Source organism: Octopus sinensis, linkage group LG14 (assembly GCF_006345805.1).
Source record: "Octopus sinensis linkage group LG14, ASM634580v1, whole genome shotgun sequence".
Lineage (NCBI taxonomy): Eukaryota > Metazoa > Mollusca > Cephalopoda > Octopoda > Octopodidae > Octopus > Octopus sinensis.
Genome location: NC_043010.1, coordinates 9,406,473 through 9,426,820, shown reverse-complemented (window position 1 = coordinate 9,426,820; position 20,348 = coordinate 9,406,473). Strand labels below are relative to the sequence as shown.

The 20,348-nt window shown below is 36.1% G+C and overlaps 1 protein-coding gene across 2 annotated transcripts in view; it reads left to right on the top strand.

Annotated features, from left to right (window-relative positions):
- Positions 1-20,348, top strand: part of LOC115218977 (putative protocadherin beta-18) — a 57,046-nt gene that overhangs the window by 32,213 nt on the left and 4,485 nt on the right. Inside the window, exons 1-3 of one of the 2 annotated variants that reach the window (XM_036508606.1) lie at positions 7,750-7,803; positions 9,610-12,051; positions 16,980-17,145. In XM_036508606.1, coding sequence (XP_036364499.1) covers positions 9,679-12,051; positions 16,980-17,145 — 2,539 coding nt within the window. In that variant the 5' untranslated portion in view covers positions 7,750-7,803; positions 9,610-9,678. Of the gene's footprint in view, positions 1-7,749; positions 7,804-9,609; positions 12,052-16,979; positions 17,146-20,348 lie in introns of those variants that run through there. The other variant, XM_036508605.1, reaches the window with a different exon arrangement.

Below are 20,348 nucleotides of genomic sequence, written 5' to 3'. Positions count from 1 at the left end.
GATGTAATCAACTTATCCCTCCATCATAATTGTTGGCTTTGTGCCAAAATGTGGAATCAATATTTCCTTAGATACGTGATAGACTGGTGTTCATTTATTCTTCTTTTCTTTCGTTTACCTTGTCTCAGTTATTGGACTGTGGCCATTCTGGGGTACTACTTTGAACGGTTTTGTTGATCAGATCAACCCTAACATTTTTCGTTTTGCTAAGTTTGGTACTTCTATTTGTCTCTTATGCTAAACTTATGCTAAACAGTGGAGGGGACAATAAAGACATGCACAAACACACACACATGTATGGACATGCATACATATATATGTATATATCATCATCATCATCATCATCATCATTTAACGTCCGCTTTCCATGCTGGCATGGGTTGGACGGTTCAACTGGGGTCTGGGAAGCCAGAAGGCTGCACCAGGCCCAATATATATATATATATATATATATATATATATATATATATATATATATATATACACATGCGCACATACATATATATATATATATATATATATATATCTAGATATATACATATATATATATACATATGCATACACACACACACACACACACAAACACATATGTGTATGTGTGTGTGTGTGAAAATTAATATAAGCAGCTAGGTATAAAATAAAATCATAAGGGAAAACTTTTACCGTCATGAATTGTGATAACTGAATAGCACCTATAATGGAAGAAATAAGAGTTAAAGCCATTAAGGCTGCATATATATATAGATATATATATAATATAGATAGATAGATAGATAGATAGATAGATAGATAGATAGATAGATAGATAGATAGATAGATAGATAGATGGATAGAATGACACACATTGAAAAATGTCAATTATTATTGGATTTTTTTCATAATCATGTCCAAGCTGTTTGTTCTTCGATAGATTAGAGGATTGTTACCTTGCACAAGAAAGCACATCTAGCTTTAGAAAATTCTGCCTCAGTGTAGCCACATCTGAGCTGTGCAATCACGGAAAAATAGATGTTACAACGATGACGACAATAATAATGATGATGATGAGGATGATGATGATGATGATGATGATGATGATGATTATAACAATGGTGATGTTAGAGTCAATGCCTGTCTTCATAAGTTCCCATACGATATTGTCTCTATTAATAGTTTGTTTACCGATACCATCAAAAGCTTTGCTTTTGTCATACTTAAAAACTGACATTAAAAACTACAAGCTTAAAGATATTTTAGTAAAACAATTCTTTTTAATGACTAATGACAGAGATTCTGACCTTTCACTAATCATTTTCAAAATACAAAACTTCCAATTATATACAAGATGTAAAAGAAAAATTGTACAATGTTCTCTAACAAAGTGCGTTCTCAGACACAATTTGAGAGAACAGAAATTGTTAATTATTATTTATCTATATTTAGAATTCAACTTTTTACCAACAAATTTCAGTGTTTTGGTGCTTTCTGTTGAAATTATGATTAGTAAAACATTCAGTTTGTATTAAGGAAATATGAACTGATACAGAAAGACTATAGAAATCAATAGAAATCTTAGCCAAAATATAATTGCTAAAGTGAAACTGTAGAAGCTGAGGAAACTAATGATGGCTGTGTTGACAAATAGTAAATACAGAAAGTTTGCAAAGTCAAATAAATTACGAGGTGGTATCAAAAAGTTCTCAGACTAGTTCTGTAGTTCTGCCAACAGATGGCAGCACACGGTTGCGTGTGCAGTGAGAGCTAGCAGTGACCTTCATGAGGCAGTTTGTTGTGTGACGTTGCTGTGTTTACTTTGCAAGTTGTGAAATTTGTGTTTTTGTGATCACATGTATGCTGTAGTCTGTGATTTTGTCATGGACGGGAAGGTGGAATGAAGAGCCCACATGAAATTTTGTGCTAAACTTGGGAAATCTGCTACAGAGACATTGAACATGTTTCAGCAAGATTACAACAATGAGGCAATGGGTTGTACACAATGATTTGAGTGGCACTGGTGCTTCAAAAGCATAAGAACGTCCCTGGAAGATGATCAGCGATCTGGAAGATCTTCCACGGGGGTCACCCCTGGAAATGGGAAGAAAATTCATCAGCTTGTGCATGAGGATTCTAATTTCTTTATTGCCCACAAGGGGCTAAACATAGAGGGAACAAACAAGGACAGACAAAGGGATTAAGTCAATTACATCGACCCCAGTGCGTAATTGGTACTTAATTTATCGACCCCGAAAGGATGAAAGGCAAAGTCAACCTCGGCTGAATTTGAACTCAGAACGCAGCGGCAGACGAAATGCCACTAAGCATTTTGCCCGGCTTGCTAACGTTTCTGCCAGCTCGCCGCCTTCTCTTGTGCGTGAAGATTGTCAGAGGACGACCAATGATATTGCTGATCTTGTCGTTCTATTGTATCAGTTCATGCAGGCAATTCTATCATCTGGATTGAACATGCAGAGTGTTTCTGCCAAGTCTGTTCCCCACTTGGCCACTGAGCAGAAAGAACATCACAACAAAGTCTGTCAAGATCTCCATCAGTGTGCCACTGATGACTCATCCTTTATGTCAAGGATCATTACTGGTGAGGAAAGTTGGGTCAACAGGTTAGCTGGCAGAAACGTTAGCACACCGGGCGAAATGCTTAGCGGTATTTCGTCTGCATTACGTTGTGAGTTCAAATTCCGCCGAGGTCGACTTTGCCTTTCATCCTTTCGGGCTCGATAAATTAAGTACTAGTTATGCACTGGGGTCGATGTAATCGACTTAATACCTATGTCTGTCCTTGTTTGTCCCCTCTGTGTTTAGCCCCTTGTGGGTAATAAAGAAATAGGTATGACCCTGAGACAAAGCAGCAGTCATCACAATGGAAGCGCCCTTCATCTCCATGACTGAAGAATACATGACAGAGTTGCAGCTCAATCAGGAGTATGCTCATCAAAATTTTTTTACATCCGTGGTACTGTATTGAAAATTTACCCCCTCCCCCAGGGTCAGACTGTCAATCGAGAGATCATCCCAGGTAAAGCGGAAACTCTGCTGATGTTGCAAAAACATTTGACAGCGCTGATGTGGGTGACCTTGTTGACCTTTACATCTTTGATTTACCCTTCAACTATCTTCGGCCTCTACAGAGATAATATACTGATAATATCAAGATGAGCAAATTGCTACACACTCAATAACCTTAGAAAAAAACATGCCCCATACTCTGAGTTCTACTGACTCAAAAGCACCATAGGAGCCAATCTAAAAGTGGTTAATTCTCTCAGTGTGATTTTAAACTTAGACACTGGTGCTTATAAACCCTTTTGGAGAGGCTAATATATATTTATACAAATTCTTATCATCAAATATGATGATCAAAAACTAGGTTAAGTAGGCCAACAGAAAATTCTTCCATCTGTGTTTGAGGGAAGTGATTTTTGAAAGCCTAAGGGTTTAAGGACATGATTCGTTATATGCCTGACCCTAAACTCACCAAGAGAAAACATTACCAGAAACTTTCGTGATTCATATAATACTGTACTGTATAAATAATTAATATGTACATATATTTATAAATATATGTGTGTCTATTTTTCTGCTTCATGGGTTTTAAGTTATATGTGTGTGTGTATGTGTGCATGTGTGTGTGTGTGTGTGTGTGTGCATGTATGCCTGTGTATGTGTAGGTGTGTGTGTGTGTAGCAAGTGAGAAAGGATCAGATAATCTAGTCATTTATCTTATAGTGCAATAGCTACCTGAAATTGTATAAAAGAGAAATTCCTACAGTGGAAGCAATGGTTTCAAACAAATTGAAAATTCAGATGATTTAGTTCTGTCACGGAATATAAATAATAAGTGAAGAATGTAATGCCAGCTACTCCATTCTTCATTTGTTACACACACACACACAAGCACACACACATATAAATAAATATTTATATATATATATACACATATATACATAAATACGTACTTACATACATACATACATACATGCATACACACACACATACATACATACATACATACATACATACATACATACATACATACATACATCCCACTTCCTCAGCCACCCCCCATCCACCATCACATGTGATCCCCGATACTTAAAATCACTTAGTTAGGTGCAATATTATACCATAAAGGAAAAATTTAATTGTCACTAATTGTGACTGAGGATGCCAAAGCACCTATATTGCAAGAAATAAGAAGCATTCAATACATGTGTATATATTGTGTGCTTCTCATATATATATGTATGTGTGTCTGTGTTTGTATATATATATATATGTATACACACCACACACACACACACATATATATATATATATATATATATACATACATACACACGCACAAACGTTTATACATATATGCATATAGTCAATCCAAACATGAACAAGCAAGAAAAAACAACAACACGAGGACATGGAAAAAGTACAGTGTTATTGGACGCTCAGGAAAGGAAAGAAAAGAAAGAGAATTTCACATTTCAAGCGGAGCTCTTCATCAGAAATATAGAAAAAATCCAAAGAAGGGAAGACAGAGAAAGAAAATTGCCAACGATACACACGCAGTCATACACACACACACACACATACACATAAATATATAAATGATATATATACATTTAAATTATATACATATAAATAATATAAACAATAAATAAATGACAACCCAATAATTTATTTATATTATAACATAATATACTATGAATATAATATAATATAAACAATTATTTAAAAAAAAACAAGAGTCAACAATTGTTTCAACTTATATACATTTTTTGATATATCAGCATCGCCTTGACTGGCTTCCGTGCCGGTGGCACGTTAAAAGCACCAACCGATCGTGGTTGCTGCCAGACTTCCCTGGCACGTAAAAAGCACCCACTACACTCGCGGAGTGGTTGGCGTTAGGAAGGGCATCCAGCTGTAGAAGCACTGCCAGATCAGAGTGGAGCCTGGTGCTGTCTCCTGGCTTCCCAGACCCCGGTCGAACTGTCCAACCCATGCTCGTGCGGAAAACGGACGTTAAACGATGATGATGATGATGATGAAACAATTCAATTCCCTTATGTATAAGCCTCATCAGGGCAATTGGTGTGTAGATAGAGCAAATTCTGTGTGAAAGAATTGCTGGATTGTAAAAAAATTTATTCAAATTATGTGCATGAGCATTGGCCATTCAACTATTAAAATAACATACAACAATAATACGTGTATATGATTATATATGGAAGAGTTATTGTATATTAAAGATATAATTATCAGTTATATCTTTTTTACACGTTTTTCTATAGCTTCTAGATTAAGTAAGAACTTGATAATTATATACCCATATATTTTTGTTGTATGCTATTATAATAGTGAAAGATTGTCTTGTACATAAACGCGTTTGGATTGATATTATATGAGATATTTAGAAATTTATTTTGATAGTTACTCTTTTACTCTTTTACTTGTTTCAGTCATTTGACTGTGGCCATGCTGGAGCACTGACTTTAGTCGAGCAAATCAACCCCAGAACTTATTCCTTGTAAGCGGAACCGGGGATGTAAACACACCAGCATCGGTTGTCAAGCGATGTTGGGGGGACAAACACAGACACACAAACTCATGCACACACATACATATATACATATATATGTATATATATACATATATACGACGGGCTTCTTTCAGTTTCCGTCTACCAAATCCACTCACAAGGCTATAGTAGAAGACACTTGCCCAAAGTGCCACGCAGTGGGACTGAACCCGGAACCGTGTGGTTGGTAAGCAAGCTACTTACCACACAGCCACTCCTGCGCCTATTGTAGATTCTACTTATTTAATTATTTTGTACATTATAATTTTGTTGTTTTTTAATTTCTAATGTAATTGATGTGTAGTTGAACGGCCAATGCTCACACTCATAATACATAAGCATTTGAATTAATTTTTTTACAATCCAGGAATTCTTTGACACGGAATTTCATCTATCAACACACCAATTGCCCTGATGAGGCTTATATATAAGGGAATTGAATTGTTTATATATCAAAAAATGTATGTAGGTCAAAACAAATTGTTGGCTTTTTTTGGATTTTTTAAATAATTGTTTATGTTATGTTATATTCATAAAATATCATATTATAATATAAATAAAGTATTGGATTGTCATTTTGTATCTTTCTATTAAATTTAAGTTGTGTAATTTGCATTATACACATTTTTATATGGTATTCAACCAACATATACTAGTGAATTGGATGTTTTACACTTTTACACACCACTTTGAAGGAATTTTTTCCTTTGTTTGTTACCTGATATAAATAATATATATATATATATATATATATATATAAAATTTGATAAGGGTAGAAATTGATATTAATCAATTAAAACCAGAGGCATAGCATATTAAAAAAATCCGAAGATTAAAATATTTTTACATACAAAATTTAAAGGACTGACCACTAAAAGTGGACGGTCAACATGCTAGATATAGACGTCAAATCGCTATTTTCCATGAAGAATGTGTTCTCAAATAAATGTGTAATTTGAGAACACATTCTTCGTGGAAAATAGCGATTTTGACGTCTATATCTAGCATGTTGACCGTCCACTTTTAGTGGTCAGTCCTTTAAATTTTATATATATATATATATATATATAGGCGCAAGAGTGGCTGTGTGGTAAGTAGCTTGCTTACCAACCACATGGTTCCGGGTTCAGTCCCACTGCGTGGCACCTTGGGCATGTGTCTTCTACTATAGCCTCGGGCCGACCAAAGCCTTGTGAGTGGATTTGGTAGACGGAAACTGAAAGAAGCCCGTCGTATATATATGTATATATATGTGTGTGTGTGTGTGTGCGTGTTTGTGTGATAGAATAAGTACTGGGCTTACAAAGAATAAGTCCCGGGGTCGAGTTGCTCGACTAAAGGTGGTGCTCCAGCATGGTCGCAGTCAAATGACTGAAATAAGTAAAAGAGTATACACATGCACACACACACACACACAAATGCCCATGAAAAGTTTTTTTACAAATATGTATATTGAACTGCTTTAATCAAGAAATCTCTATCAGTAACCATCTCTCTCACCTTTTTCACTTTAGCACACTTACTTCCACATCCACCTTTCATACACTGAACTGCAAAAGAAACACGAGACATATGTGACAGAGAAATATGTTTTAATTTCATTATGTCAGAGATAAATTTTTATAAATCTGATAAAGTCATTTTTCTTGGATGCACTTTGACCACAGTCTATGGGTCATTGTCATGTGTTCTTGTGGTGGGTGGGTCCAGCATATCGAGATTGTAGGGCGTGACATGTTCAATACTGTGTATGCCCTCCCTGGGTGTTCAAAATGGCCATACACTGTTGGTACATAGAGTGCATAAGATGGTTCACAAAAGCCATTGGCAACTGTGCCCACACCCAGAGGAAAGCTGCTTTCAGTTTCACGTGAGTTGTCAGCCTTGGGACCACCTGGTTCAGCCATCTCTGGATTTCATCCCATAAGTGTTGAACTGGGTTCAAATTCAGGCTGAGAGCCGGCCTGGTTCTGAAGTTGTGCTGACACAGGAAGTCCATAGTGGCTCTGGCCGTGTGGGATGAAAGGTGAAGTCTATCTTGGTGGCATTTGAACTCAGAATGTAAGGACCAATGAAATACCACTGACTAATTTTGTCTGGCGTGCCAAACAACTCTTCCAGCTCAACAATTTATGTACGTATAAAAATAACGGAAAGCATACGTCAGCAGATACTCTGTCTGAACCAAGTTTAAAGCAGATTGCTATGGAAATCGTTTTCCATTTCTCTCAGTTGTAAGTATTCATAAAAAAAAAAATATCTAAAATCATTTATATAACACTGCTGATATCATATAAATCTATGAAAGATTATTTTATAGATCAGTAATATATTAAGTAAATTTTGAAACAAAATATATCACCTATGATAAAGAATTGTTTGTTGATATACTAGACTCTCTTATAATGTTGTTGTTGTTGTTGTTGTTTTTGTTGTTGTTGTTTTCACTTCATAAATAATCCTTGATCTGTTTCAATGTATCAGAGTATAAGATGTTGGCTAAATATAATTTTCAAAGTTGGTAAATGTAATGAAAGAAATATTTATGTATATGTGTGTATGTGTGTGGTGTGTGTGTGCATGCGTGTGTACATGTGTGTATGTATATGTATGGGTGTGAATGCATTTACACACACACACACACATATATACATATGCACACATATATAAATACACATACATATTGAAAATATGTATTTTAAATGTGTGTGTATGTGTGTGTGTATGTGTGTGTGGTAAAACGTTTGCTACCCAACCACTTGATTCTGTGTTCAGTTCTACTGTGTGGTACCTTGAGCAAGTGTCTTCTACTGTAGCCCCAGGTTGACCAAAGTGCTGTGAGTTGATTTGGGCGACAGAAATTGAAAGAAGCCCATTGTATGTATGTGTGTGTGTGTGTGCGCGCGTGTGCGTGTGTGTATGCATGTGTGTGTATGTTTGTGTCTTTGTGTTTCTGTTTGTCCCTATCACTACTTGATTACCAGTGTTGGTTTGTTTACATCCCTGTAACTTAGTGGTTCAGCAAAAAGGAGTCCAATAAATATCAGGCTTAAAAATAAATACTGGAGTCAGTTTGTTCAACTAAACCCTTCAAGGCAGTGCCCCAGCAATGCTGAAACAAATAAAAGAATACAAGAATGAAAGACTATGTCTATATGCAGTGGCGGACTGGCCAGGTTGCCAGCTTGCCCGATGGCAAGTGGACACCTGCGCCATTAGAATCCATATATGGGGGCCCATGTTAATATCTAAGGAGCCCTTGGTTTGAGAATTTTTTGTTTACTCCTGGAAGAATGCATTAATTATTTCAGCCTGGCTGTGTTTGTAGACAGGTGAAAAGAATACTTCTAACAAAAAAAGCAAAAAACATTAAATGATATCATTGTAGTTATGGGTTGGCCACTTTGAAGTTGCAGGTAAGCCCCCTTAGTCCCCTGGCAACCAATATCTTTAGACCCAGTTTGCTACTGTCTATATATATACATGTATATATGTATACCTGTGGAGGCGCAATGGCCCAGTGGTTAGGGCAGCAGACTCGCGGTCGGAGGATCGCGGTTTCGATTCCCAGACTGGGCGTTGTGTGTGTTTATTGAGCGAAAACACCTAAAAAGCTCCACGAGGCTCCGGCAGGGGGTGGTGATCCCTGCTGTACTCTTTCACCACTCTTTCTCCCACTCTTTCTTCTGTCGGCCTGCTCGCTTAGCCAGCGGGGTGGCGTCGTTCGAAGGCTAAAACAATGCGAACGCATTGTGACCAGCGATGTGTAGCAACATCTGATAGTCTGGTCGGTCACGTGATCACGTGATCACGTGATATGTATACCTACATACAAACATATATACATGCATAAATAATCGCATACGCAAATGCACACTCAGACACACTCATAAATGCATATGTTGAACTGCTTCATTCAAAGAATCCAAAGTGCCTGAATTGTAAAATGTTTGCTTAAGTCAAGATGCTATGAAAATAAACTAGAAACTTCAAAGATTGCTTGATGCGAAAAATTGTAATCTTTTTGCTTTATATTCCAGCATGAATTGTGGTTTGTACAGCCTTTCTTTTGAAAAGGACATGTTGATGTATTACATAGGAACATCAAGATGCAAAAGCAAGTATTATTTCTAATCCTCTCAGCTGTATGCACAACATTGTGCATTGATCTTATCTACCATGTTAAGGAGACGAATAATCCAATTACGTATCTGGGAGATGTAGCCACTGATATTCAGTCTGAAAAGGGAATCCTTTCAAACAGGCACAAATTGATTTGGTTTAGCCAATTACAACAGGGTGGTAATGCAAATTTCCATCTGTTCAATGTCACCCAAACAGGTAAACTCTATGCCATTCAACCTTTAGATGCAGAAATTCTTTGTGAATATGATAAAGAATGTTCTAGAATAATTGTTGTTGCAGTGAGGTTCCAACAATCGTTTATTAAGATATTAGAAATAAAAGTTATAATAAGTGATGTGAATGATCATAAACCTGAGTTCCTAAAGGACCAAATTTTACTTCGGTTCTCTGAAGGGGATGGGAAAGGCATCACTAAACACATACCTAATGCAGTGGACAAAGATGTGGGTGCTTTGAACTCTCAGATTAATTACAAACTTCTAAAACATGAAGGTGATCCATTTGAACTCACAGTTTCTGAAAATGTAGACAGCACATCAACTCTTGGTATAAGACTGAATGAAAGAATTGATCGAGAGAAAAATGATTCATATAAAATTCAAATTATTGCAGAAGATAGTGGATTTCCATCGCAGAAAAGCCAGTTAGAAATTTTGATAACAGTGGAAGATATTAATGACAATGCCCCATCTTTTGTTCAGAATGTATACAATATAACTGTTATATATAAGCATCAGTGGAGCAAACCAATAGCCACATTGTCAGCTATTGATCAAGATTCTGGAGACAATGGGAAAATTTCCTACCACTTCAGTACAAAAACTTCAATGATAAATAGATCTTTTTTTCAATTGAATGAAAAAACAGGTCAACTTTTCTTTACAGAAAATTTCAATTCTAAATTGAACCAGTCATGCAAGCTTTTCATCAAAGCTACAGATCAAGGTAACCCACCTCTTAGTTCCATAGCACTGATGCTGGTAAACATTATAAACCAACAAAACAAGGCACCAAAAATAGATATAAATTTCATCTCAAAAGAAAAAGAAGAAAAGGTGTATATTTCTGAAGCGATTGAAATTGGCAGCTTCATTGCATTTGTTAAAATTACAGATGATGATGCTGGAAAAAATGGAGAAGTTTATTGTAAGCTCAGAGCTAAGAAATTTGAACTCGAGAGTTTAGGTTCAAATAAATATAAAGTGATTCTCAAAGAAGAAATAGATCGAGAACTGGAAGTCAGTGTAAATTTCACCATTTCTTGTAGAGATCATGGGACGCCTCCTTTAGAGACAAACAAGTCAGTTATTATAGAACTAGAAGACATCAATGATATGAGACCAGAATTTTCTAAAGATGAATTTAAATTTTCCGTGCATGAAAATCAGAAGCCAAATTTCCCCATTGGACTTGTCAGTGCAAATGACTTAGATTTAGGCCCAGGAGGGCAGCTGTCTTATTTCTTGTTATCAAAGAAGGGAGAACGTCTGCCTTTTGAAATTTCTGACTTTGGTTTCATTTCAACGACAGACGCTTTAGACCGAGAAGAACAAGAAGAATATCATTTTCAAATACTTGTGAAAGATAAAGGGATTCCAGTTCTCAATAATACTGTAAATACAACCGTAACTGTCTTGGACCAAAACGACAATAGTCCTTACTTTATTTTCCCCCGTCACTCCAATTTTATAATGGACGTTTATTTTTACTCTTGGGGATCCAGAAACATAACTGTTCTCAGAGCTGTGGATGATGATATTAACATTAATGCCTTTCTTCAATATGAAATATCAGCAGGTAATCAAAAGAATTTATTTCAGCTTGACAAATACTCAGGTGTGCTCTCTTTTACGCGGCAACTATTCCAGAAAGATACCGGGTTGTATCACCTTGAAATCATTGCTAAAGACAGTGGCTCACCTATATTAGCCACATCAACTAATTTATCCTTAAAAGTGACTGTTAGTAATGCTACCTCTTCGTTTTCAAGCATGTTTCTACAGCAAGAGCCCCATAGTGTACGCATCTATCTCGTACTAATTGTGATATTCGTGGCTCTTGCACTCTCAGTAAGCATTGTCGTAATTACAGCACTTTGTGTCGTACGAACTAACAAACAAAGAAACTTACTGTGTTATCAGAGGAAAAATGCCTCATCACAGTCTCTTAAAGGAGTGAAGCAACAGGAACATTTATACCAACCTGCAGCAAATGATTCGTATTCACAGGATTTTAATTCAAAACAAGAATCTTGCAAGCAGCATGAGTTAGCCTACAGCTGGAAAGGTTCCACTCCCAGAATACATAGTGATATGCAAACAGAAAGGAAACATCAAGTAAGTGATTTTCTTGATTGGTTTTTGTTCATTATAGATTTACTAACATTTATTTCTTGGAGAATTCTTGTTTTGTTTCAGGAATAAGTTGTGAGATATCTTTTGTGCAAAAGGAATATAACATGTGGTCATATTGCAAGAAAGGTATTATTTTCAGATATTATCTTGGACATAGAATTAAGCATTATTTGAAAAGCTTATAGAACTATTTAATTGAAAATTAAATAGTACTTGTAGTACTAATTAATTTGAGAAGCTTATAGTACTATTTAATGAGTACAAATACACATACATGTGTGTGTGAGTGTGTGTGTGTATACATATGGATATATACACACACTAACACATACATATGTAAATGTATGTACATGTATGTGGCTATATCTATACGAATACATACACACACACATATATAGAGAGAGAGATAGAGAGAAAAAGATAGAGAAAGAGAAAGAGAGATGAAAAATTTTGATAAACACAAGTTAATACAGATTTTTCTTAGGTGTGTAGGAACAAACAATATAAACTAGTTTATTGTAATTTCTCCTACAGTCGCTAGGTACATCATAATAGTAATACTACTAAGTATAGTACTTACTTAACCATTCTACAGGAAGCAGACTGGATGATGACAATCTATATAGAGCTCTAAACTTAACAGTAGCAGTTGTACATCTGTTTTGTTCACACAAGACACATTATACAGTTCTATATTTAAGAGATGAGGAACTATGTACATTATTTACATTATTTACATTTGACAGATATTTGTCCTCATCTTGTTTGTTGTTAACATGTTTCGGCTGATATACCCTCCAGCCTTCATCAGGTGTCTTGGGGAAATTTCGAACCTGAGTTCTCATTCCTAAGGTATTTTTCAGAGGTTATCATTATTATTATTATTATTATTATTATTATTATTATTATTATTATTATTCAGGTCACTGTCTGGAAGTGAACTCTTAATCTCCATGGGCTACTAACCCCAAGATTCTGAGTTCGATTCCTGGCAGTGACCTGAATAATAATAATAATAATAATAATAATAATAATAACAACAACAACAACAACATCGAAAAATACCTTAGGAATGAGAACCCAGGTTCGAAATTTCCCCAAGACACCTGATGAAGGCTGGAGGGTATATCAGCTGAAATGTGTTAACAACAAACAAGATGAGGACAAATACCCGTCAAATGTAAATAATGTAAATAATGTACATAATGTAAATAAACACACAATATATTCTTTTATTCTTTTATTTGCTTCAGTCGTTTGACTGTGGCCATGCTGGAGCACCGCCTTTTTAGTTAAATCAACTCCAGGACATATTCTTTGTAAGCCTAGGACTTATTCTATCGGTCTCTTTTGCCGAACTACTAAGTTACAGGGATGTAAACACACCAACAGGAGGAGGAAGATAAGAGGAAACCCAGCCGATGTAGATGATGCCCTTACTCACAGAAAAGGAGATCATGAGGTTCCCGATTAACTTGCTTTCCCTGGCCTCTAAGGTCAGCAAAGGCCCAATGTTCAGCTCACACAAGTTAATCCATAAGCACCCCATTTCAGTGGCATCTGTACCCGGTTTCACATAAATCTTTATAGCATAGTGAGCTTCCAAATTATTTTCACCTCGCAACTGTATTGTGCAAACAAGCTAGTAGTGGCAAACAGTGTTTAGTAGGATGTATTCAATGTGCTCTTATAGCCATCCTCTTCAATTAGAAATAACAAAAAGGTTAGCTTGTCAGTAAAGCTATACTAAAATTACAATAAACTAGAACAGTTATAACTATCTCTCCTTGCACATGTGTGTGTGTTTTACATTTTACTAGTTTGAGTTATTAGACTGCAGCCATGATGTGGTACTGCTTCAAAAACTCTTTAGTCAATGCCAGTACGTTTTTTTAAGTTTGATACTTATTGTATTGATCTCTTTTGGTGAAATGCTAAGTTATGGAGATGCAAACAAAGCAACACCTGTATATATATATATATATGAAGATGTGTGACCTAGTGGTTGGGGTGTTGCACTAATGAGCAGCAAAATAATTCATTCCACATTGGTCTGCGACCACACCATCAGACATGTAGCATATCATGCACCTGTACAGGTAATGTCAATTTGAAACAAACATGTGAGCTATTAAACAACACAAGCATTTAATCACTATAAGCAAATCATCTGTGCAGGTGTTTCAGCAAGAAGTTGCAGAGCCCTCATCTATCATTTATGACAGGTAAGTCCACCAAATATATGTATGTATGTATGTGTGTGAGTATAGATACAGTTATTTACAAATATTGTCATCATCATCGTCATCATCGACATCATCATTTTAACGTCGACTTTTCTATGCTTGCATGGGTTAGATGGGATTTATTAAATCAAATTTCCTATTCCTGGATGACCTTTATGCCACCAACACTCACCTGCTTCCAGGTTATACTTCCTATGGTCAGATATATTTTCCATGGAAGACTAGATATGAACAACATCACTTGTATGAAAGCTATGTTCAATTACCTCATGATGTCTAGACAAGGGTATATGCACATGCACACACACACACACACAAATTAAATCCTTTTACTTTTGTTCTTTTACACGTTTGAAATATATTACTCTTTACTCTTTTACTCTTTTACTTGTTTCAGTCATTTGACTGCAGCCATGCTGGAGCACCGCCTTTAGTCGAGCAAATCAACCCCGGGACTTATCCTTTGTGAGCCCAGTACTTATTCTATCGGTCTCTTTTGCTGAACCGCTAAGTGACGGGGATGTAAACACACCAGCACGGTTGTCAAGCAATGCTAGGAGGACAACCACAGACACACAAACACACACACATACATATATATATATATACGACTGAACCCGGAAACATGTGGTTGGTTAGCAAGCTACTTACCACACAGCCACTCCTGCGCTTTTACACATTTGTAAAATAAAAAAGAAAGACATGATTGGTTTGCAAAATACAAATATTATTTGGTATATATACTACATTTATTTTATTACATATATGTAAATATATACATACACATATATATAAAAATAAAAAAAACACAGCATGAAAACGGTTAATCAACTGTAAAATTGAAATCTTGAAAGACAAGGAATTACAGTTAAGCTAAGAATTAATTACCATTTAAACATAAAAATGTATAAAAATTCTGGAAGTGTGGAGGCGGGAGGGGGGGATATCTCAGTGACAGTAATACATAGAATATTGATAAATACTTTTGTAAAATTACAGGAATATTATTGGAATGTATTATATTTTCTTTGAAATATATTTCAGACTGATTTGTTTTACTTTTTCTTTTTGTAAGAGGACAAACAATATGATGAGCTATTTCAGATATAATTTGTGATCATAGAAAATAAACTGCATCATGGTTATAATATAGAAAGATCAAAGAAATGCAAACTTAAGAAGTATTATATCTTTTTCCTGTCTTTGTCATTAACAGAAATATTATTGAAATATGTTTTTTGAGTATTATTTTTTTTATGAACAAGAATTAATATTGCAAACTACTGCAATCGTTATAATTATTATTACCATTATTGGAAGGAGATTGATAGCGAGTAAAGGTAGTGTGCTTGATCAAAGAACAAACTGTAGGCAGAGATTTTGGCTGTGTGGTTAAGATGTTTGCTTCAAAACAACAGGTTACTGGGTCCAATCTCACTGCACAGCAATTTGTTTGAGTATCTCCTACAATAGCTATGGGTTAACCTATACTTTGTGAGTGGAACTTCGTGAGTGGAACTTTGATTCATAAATAAATACATAAATAAATAAGTATTGAGGCTGATGCCCCAGCATAGCCATACAAATGATTGGAACAAGTAATGAAATAAATTTAAGTATCATAGAACTTCTCTGCGGGTTCCATTTTTATTTATATTTAACCCACAGTTAAGCTTTGTATTACATATATACATATACATACATATATATATACACATACAGACATACATACAGACATACATATATACATACATACACGCATATATACATACATACATACATGCATACATACACACATACATATAAATATGTGTGTCTGTGTGTGTGTGTGTAATACAAAGCTGGACTGTGGGTTAAATATGAATAAGAATGGAACCTCTGATCTTAGACCAAGTTGATCTTGATTTACAAAGCTCAGCATGATAGGCAGTCACTAACACCTAAAGGGTTTTCTGAAGGAAACAATCCGATACATGTGATAAGATATAAATTAGCGATCACCTTATCGCACACACACACACACACACACACACACACAAATATATGATGGTGACTGGAAAGACGTTTCACTGTAAAAAAACCCACCTCAAATTCTGATAGCAGTCATTGTTGTTTATTATCATCATCAATGTTTTGATGTTTCGGTTTTGTTTTGTTTTCCCCCATTCTTTTGTATTTGATAGATCTGCTTCATCACACACTGCCATTTGTTTTGTTTTTCCTTTTGCCTTTCTCATAAAACCCAACACCTAAAGATCTGGTATCACAATCTCACAATATAAATCCAACTAATTATTATCAAAGCTTATAGGTTTGCCAGCCTCGTCTGGCACCTGTGTTGGTGGCACATAAAAAGCGCCCACTACACTCATGGAGTGGTTGACGTTAGGAAGGGCATCCAGCTGTAGAAACACCGCCGGATCTGACTGGCCTGGTACAGCCTTCGGGCTTCCCAGACCCCAGTTAAACCATCCAACCCATGGAAAGCGGACGTTAAATGACGATGATGATGATGATGATGATGATATGTTTATTCGGTGATGTCTGACTCCTAGTTATTATTTAAGATCTGAATGAGTTAGTTTTTTTTTTCTTTCTGTTAGATGTAAATGATTTCAAATTGTCTAGTTTGAAATTTATAAAAACTTGTTTTGAAATTTATAGAACTTCCTTGATGATATGGTCATAATATATGATGGGCCAAGAATACAAAGTTCTTTTAAGCCAGAATTTCTCGGAAATTACAATGAAATGTCAGAGGTATCCTCCTGTAATTACACTGGACATGGCTGGACTGAAGCAGATGCTAATCACTATGAAGAACTCCTTGGTAAGTTATACTAATTACTATTTGTTTTTTAATTACTATTTGACATTTCTAATGTTAGTATGGATTCAGTTTAACCCTTAAATGTTTAAACTGGCCATACGAGGCCCAAATTGTCTTCCTGTTTTATGCTCAAACCAGCCAGCTCTGACCTCTCACACCTACCCTACAAAGTCATTCTAAAATTAAACAGGGACATCATCAAAATCTCAGAGCTACAAGATGCTGTACAATTAATTTAAACTGGCAACCACCATCCGTTCATGGCCGTTGCCAGCCTCGCCTGGCCCCCGTGCCGGTGGCACATAAAAAGCACCATCCGATCGTGGCCATTTGCCAGACTCGTCTGGCACTTGTGCCAGTGGCACGTAAAAAGCACCCACTACACTCATGGAGTGGTTGGCGTTAGGAAGGGCATCCAGCCGTAGAAACACTGCCAGATCAAACTGGGCCTGGTGCAGCCTTCTGGCTTCCCAGACCCCAGTTGAACCGTCCAACCCATGCTAGCATAGAAAGCGGACGCTAAACGATGATGATGATGATGATGATGATGTAATTAAACAGGCTTTACATTTCACAGAGTAATCTGAATGCTAAAGGGTTAAGGGAATTGTTGGCTGGGTAGACTGGGTGTCAAACAATTAACCAAGAAATTAGCAGTTGATATTTTGTCTCAAGTAGCATTTAATTCCCAAATAGCTCAGTCAACTTAACCGCAAAAAAATGTTCTGTAATACAGTTGTGAAGTGAGCTTCAAACCACATACCTGTATTCGAATCTATGAAACATTTCCGATTAAAAGAGATCAATTATGATCTAGAGTTTACTTCAGAATAACACAAAAACAAAATGCTTAGTAGCATTTCATCTGTCTTCACATTTTGAGTTCAAATATCATCAAGCCTTTCATCTATTTGGGGTCAATAAAATAAGTACCAGTTGCGCACCAGGGTTGATATAATCAACTTAGCCCTCCCCGCAAATTGCAGGCCTGTGTCAAAATTTGAAACCAATTGTTAATGCATTTAACAAAATGCTTAGGGGCATTTCATCTGCTTTCATGTTCTGAGTTCAAATGCCACCAAGGTTGACTTAGCCTTTCATTTCCCAGGGTTGATGAAATTAGCTGAGAACTTGCGTCAATACAATCAACAAACCCTTCCCACAAAATTTCAGGCCTTGTGCCGATAATAAAAAAGAAATATTTTATAACTGGAAAACGTTTATTTGGTATAATTTAATAGATCCCTATGGGGCTTTTAAGCATTAGTTTTTAGTCATTCCACAGATATTTTCAACCTCATAGATATGTTTTTGCCATCCAGAGAGAAAAAGAAGTTGTTTTCCTGCCCAAGGATCTACTAAAATATGTTAGAACAATTCAATGGATTCACAGATGTAACTATTTACACAGAACATCGACGATCCTTGCATCAGATTTATTAACACTAAATTGACTACTGTTTTTCATGCAGTTGGCATCCCTGAATTAATTATTTTCTAAACAATTCTGCTTTACTACACCAGCCAATGTACAATTTTGTACACATATAGAGAGGTTTTTACCTCACAGATTCACCAAGTACAAAGAAGTCTTACTTTGTTAATAAGGTCAGAACTAGGTTGAAATATGTCCCAAATTGTCTTCTATATTTACCAAAATTTGTCACTACTTAAATATTCCGACTTTACTTTTCAATTCTTGCATTAATTATGTTAATACCATCTTGTATATATTTTCCTCTTCTTCATTTCTACCTTGCCTTTCTTTGAAGTGAAAATATTGCTGTTTTGCCATTAAATATTGATGTTTTGATACATATTGTTCTATGAACATCTAAATATTTATGATTTAACACTTCTAATTATGTGGCAGTTATTATTTTGAAACCATACCTAATTAGCCAGAGAATAAAGGAGAATAAGGGTGGAAAATATTACAGTAGGTAGAAGCCAATATAGCAAAGTTTATAATTGGGATTAAATATGGAAAATATGACCAAACTTCTTAGAATATATTTAGAGATATAATGATTATTCCTTCATTGACATGGTGGAGGTATGGGGCTTAGTGGTTAAGCTGTTGCATCCATGATTGTATGATTGTGGTTTTGATTCCTGGACCAGGCGATGCGTTGTGTTCTTGAGCAAGACACTTCATTTCACCTCACTCCAGTCCACTCAGCCAGCAGAAATAAGTAGTCCGGCAATGGGCTGGCATCATGTTTATCTGTAGGAGTTCTTAAGCCACAGAATCTGGGAAACTGGCCTTATGACCCTGTAGCAGAAGAAGGACATCTGATAATAACATATTATTATTATTCTGTGCTACTCTAAGCATAAGGCATGAAATTTTTGGGGAGGTGGCTAGTCGATTAGATCAACCCCAGTATGCAACTGGTACTTAATTTATTGACCTCCCCCACCCCGAAAAGGAGGAAAGCTAAAGTTGACCTCGGCAGAATTTGAACTGAGGACATAAAGACAGATGAAATACCTATTTCTTTACTACCCACAAGGGGTTACACACAGAGAGGACAAACGGATAAAGTTGATTATATCGACCCCAGTGCATAACTGGTACTTATTTAATTGATCCCAAAAGGATGAAAGGCAAAGTCGACCTCGGCGAAATTTGAACTCAGAACATAGCAGCAGACGAAATACCTATTTCTTTACTACCCACAAGGGGCTAAACACAGAGAGGACAAACAAGGACAGACAAATGGATTAAGTCGATTATATCGACCCCAGTGCATAACTGGTACTTATTTAATTGACCCCAAAAGGATGAAAGGCAAAGTTGACCTCGGCGAAATTTGAACTCAGAACATAGCAGCAGACGAAATACCTATTTCTTTACTACCCACAAGGGGCTAAACACAGAGAGGACAAACAAGGACAGACAAATGGATTAAGTCGATTATATTGACCCCAGTGCATAACTGGTACTTATTTAATTGACCCCAAAAGGATGAAAGGCAAAGTTGACCTCGGTGGAATTTGAACTCAGAACGTAGCAGCAGATGAAATACCGCTAAGCATTTCGTCCAGCGTGCTAACGTTTCTGCCAGCTTGCGACCTTCTTGCAAAGATGGATGAAATACTGCTAAACAATTCGCCTGGTGTGCTATCATTTCTGCCAGCTCACTGCCTTCGATACTTATTATTATTATTACTATTCATCTTCTTCTTCTTCTTCTTCT